The 3,935-nt window shown below is 46.5% G+C and overlaps 2 protein-coding genes across 2 annotated transcripts in view; both read left to right on the plus strand.

Annotated features, from left to right (window-relative positions):
- The window catches only part of Pmar_PMAR004997 (conserved hypothetical protein), a gene marked incomplete at both ends in the record, with an annotated part of 1,868 nt that extends 1,736 nt beyond the window's left edge, over positions 1 to 132 (plus strand). The window contains one exon of the mRNA XM_002775702.1: positions 37 to 132. Coding sequence (XP_002775748.1) covers positions 37 to 132 — 96 coding nt within the window. The remainder of the gene's footprint in view (positions 1 to 36) is intronic.
- Positions 133 to 534: 402 nt separating this feature from the next.
- Positions 535 to 2,298, plus strand: Pmar_PMAR004998 (conserved hypothetical protein; the record flags this gene model as incomplete). The annotated part of the gene is made up of 1 exon (XM_002775703.1): positions 535 to 2,298. The coding sequence occupies one exon, from the start codon at positions 535 to 537 to the stop codon at positions 2,296 to 2,298; it is 1,764 nt and encodes a 587-aa protein (XP_002775749.1).
- Positions 2,299 to 3,935: the final 1,637 nt, after the last annotated feature.

Consider the following 3,935-nt stretch of genomic DNA (forward strand, 5'->3'; position numbering starts at 1 on the left):
ATTCTCGTCCACTCTGTCACTTCGCCATTTCATTAGGTCAGCTCCCACTGGAAGCCTTCCAGGGTTAATGTTATCGCATACAAGGCTACCAGAGGAATCATTGACCTCAACATAAAAGTTTTCGCCCATTAAAGTTGGAGTATTTGTTACATGTTTACTGTGAGAGGGCTATTATGAGTATCATGTTAAGCAAGTTCGAAATGTCTCATGAGTGTTTCCGCTGATCAGACTGATGCTATTGTACAGGATAGGGTTTTGCGTTGACACGAAGGACCATCGAATGACTCGGATTACAATCTCTGTTGTACTGGTATTAGGAATTGCGCCCCTTATCACAATAAAATATCCACTTTTGTTAAGGGCACATTCACGTTCCTGAATGGGCGTCGTCCTCTGTCCCCCGGCGCAAAGCCTGCCGTATCGTAGCCACGGCTAGCCTCGAGGATACCAGGGGCTGTCAGTCAGTCAACAAAGCTCATCGTCAAATGAGATCTTCAATGCTCTTCAATCAGTTTTTTCATTGATTGTGTAGGAATGCTTTCATTCGTCTTGGTCCTCTTGGCCTCGGTCGGCTTGAGTAGAGCCGTCCTGTCTGCACCTCGTGATCGTCTAGATCATGATCACTGTACAGCTACTGCTGTTGATTGTGCCGCTACCGCTGATGGTGGGTGCATCGCTGCCACAAGCGCTGATGGAAGTCCTCTCGACTTCCGAATGGTTTATGTTCCTCCGAAGACTTATGGACCTGGTGAGAAGAGGGCTGTCTACAAACAGTTTCAAAACTACCCGAGAATTGTTGATGCCTCTCGAGCCCCGAGTTATGCTCCCACCTCTCCCGACCAAAAGCCCAGTGTACCTATCGGGTACATTGACATGCCGGAAGGGACGACTTACGGGTATTGGGATGCCGCTTATGGTGTTATGAATGAAGCCGGTTTATCGATGGGTGAGAGCAGCTGCAGTGGACGTTTGAGTTCTGTTCCGAAGGGAGACGGCCCGAACGGTAGCGGCGCCTTGTTCTGGGTGGGTGAATTGTCTGATATCGCCCTCGAGGTCTGCTCCACTGCTAGATGTGCCATACAGACAATGGGTAAGCTCGCTGAGGAGCATGGCTTCTACGGTTCTATTGGCGTTAAAGAGGCTGGCGAGGCATTAACAATCGCCGATGGTACCGAGGTATGGGTATTCCATATTCTACCTGATGATACCGCTGAAGGTGCAGTGTGGGCTGCTGAAAGAGTCCCCAAAGGCCATGCTACCATCGTCCCGAATGTCTTTGTTATTCGAGAGATCGATCCAAGTGATGGTGACAACTTTATGTTCTCTGACAACATCTTCGATATCGCTTTGAAACTTGGTTGGTGGAATGGTGAGGGTCTTCTGGACTTTACTGCCACGTATAGTGTCAGCGAGTACAACAATCCTTATTACTCCGGTCGTCGTGTGTGGAGAGGTCTTTCCCTTTTCGCCCCTTCGCTCAATCTCGATCCAACTCTTGGTGTCGAATGGGATCATCCAACCTATCCCTTCTCAGTGGAGCCAGATGTACCCGTTACCATTGACTTTATGAGGCGCTTCTACAGAGATCACATGGAGGGAACTGCGTATGACCTCACTGATCATGTCGTTGCTGGTGGTCCCTTCAAGACTCCCAATAGATATGCCGGTGGGCGTGCTGAAGCTACTTTCCAGCACGGTGCTTGGGAAAGGGCAATCTCTCTTTATCGTACTATGTATTCTTACATTGCTGTTACGTATAAGGACTATAATGTTATTTACTTCGCCCCAATGACCCCACATGCCAGTGTTTACATTCCCATCATTGTCAAGCACGATCAGACTGTTAAGTCTATTCCTGCCCTTGAGTACTCTTGGCAGGGAGAGTTCAGCGATAAGTCCCTTTGGTGGGCATCTGAAACTGTTTGTAACGTCATGGATCTCAAGTACATGTATATGATCAATGACGTTAGGAAGGCTCAGTACGAGATCGAGCACGAAGTTGATGTTATGATGGCCACTGAAAGCCCCGACCAAGTAGAGACCGAGATGGATGGCTTTGGTGACTATGTTACTGAGAAGTGGCTCAATTTGCATTATACTCTCCTCGGCAAATATCAGAATGGTTATTCTGATTGGGGTTATACTCAAGTTGGCTATGGCCCATCTACTGAGTGGCTCGATGCTGCTGGCTTCCAGGACTTCCAAGCCACTCCGGAGCAGTTTACTGAACTGAGACGTCGTTACAAGAAGACTCAGAAGGAGGCCGATGAAATCCGTGACTCGGCATTGAATGCATGAGTGATGTACCTCTGATCTCAGTTGATTGCTATTTTCCATTTTTTCTACTGCCTAATTTTAAGTGCCTTTCCTCGGAGGCTGATCGTTCGAACGATCATTTGCTCCAGCGCGCTGACGAGGCGCTCAAATTCTGTCATTGCTATGATGCCATTGTTTCGGCTACCCCTTTGCTAAGTAGTAGAGATGTTTCTCCCAAGTGATTAAGAAGGATGAGTTTAGATTCTAGTGAATAATACATGGGCGATCGATATTCTCTGCGTTGAAGTCACTGACTCATAGTCAGCATCAACTTATTATGCACCATCAGCCTCTGTTATGGTTGACAGTAGCGATGAGAGAAAGACTGTCACAGGGCTAGACTCTCTCTCTCGCTCGAAGCCGATTCCGGCTAGGCGGTCAGACAATGCCTATCACACATCAGCTGCTTTTGAGGTCTCCGATAGTTGTCGAGGGTGACCAGCCCATCTCCGCGGTTTCTTTTCGTCATCTCATCTTATCAGCTCTCGTTTCGCAGTCCACCTTTCGCATCTATCCTATCTGCTGGAGTATTGCAATGTGCTGCGCCGTCGAACTCTGCCAAGTTGGACGATCCGATTCTCCCACTTTCTTCGTTCCTTAGCATCGGATTTTGTACCTCGTGAATTAAGCCAAAGTAAACCCACAAACATGTTGGTTGATGTAATGGGCATTGATTTCTCGCATTCACAGGTTTCTAAACTCTGTGTTATTCAGGACTTCATCTATTAATGTTCTTCCAGGAAGGTTAGATATGCGAATGTCTAATACCGCGTCCAAAATATTTTTCTCTTTAGTCGATGCAACTCACAAACTCATTCGACACTTCGCGAATTATCAGCTTCGAGAAGAACTTATATAAACGCGTCGCGTTCAACACGATGCATGGTGAGATGGTGCTAGTTGCGTTCAAACTCGACTGGTCGACAGATTAGTAGTTTTACGATCAATTCCATAGAATCGTTGATCCGTCAAGAAACAAAAACCTTCTCTCACAAGGTCATTGTAACGTATACGCTATATAGTTTGAGGCTCCACTTTTCAGCTGTTCGAGGTTCATGACACACTCAAACACCCGGTGAATGCGACCTCCCAGTACGCTGTGTATTAGCATACAAACTCATGGAGTTCAACTCTAAGGGTCTACACTCATACCCTTAGCTCCACTAGTCACTTCTTACAGAAGGGTGCTCCAATCAGGCTCGCTAATATGTGTTATGAAGTAATCCACTCGGCTCTAGCCATCAGCTAATAGCTATTGTGATTCACTGTCTAAAGTGATCACTCTATTGTCATAATGTACTCAGTTGGTAAGTGGAATTTGAGGGGGTTTCTGTATAGCATCAGTAACCTGATAGGTGTGTAAGCTTTACAAGCTGATGGTTCTTGTTCCTCTCATCTTGGAGAGATGTGTTCTATGGTGTACGTTTATTGTCTTCAGTTATTTTTTGTTATTACGTGCTTAACATGTCGGTGACGCCAACACTTGCTATTGCGCTTGTCTCATACTTCAGCGTGTCCTTGTCTACGGCAGAACAGGTTGTTCTGGCTTCTGAAATTTCGGGTTGTCCTGTCGGTGATGCTTACTGTGATTTTATTATGCCTGGATCCTATTGCAAGTA

This window comes from Perkinsus marinus, assembly GCF_000006405.1.
Source record: "Perkinsus marinus ATCC 50983 genomic scaffold scf_1104296955652, whole genome shotgun sequence".
Lineage (NCBI taxonomy): Eukaryota > Perkinsozoa > Perkinsida > Perkinsidae > Perkinsus > Perkinsus marinus.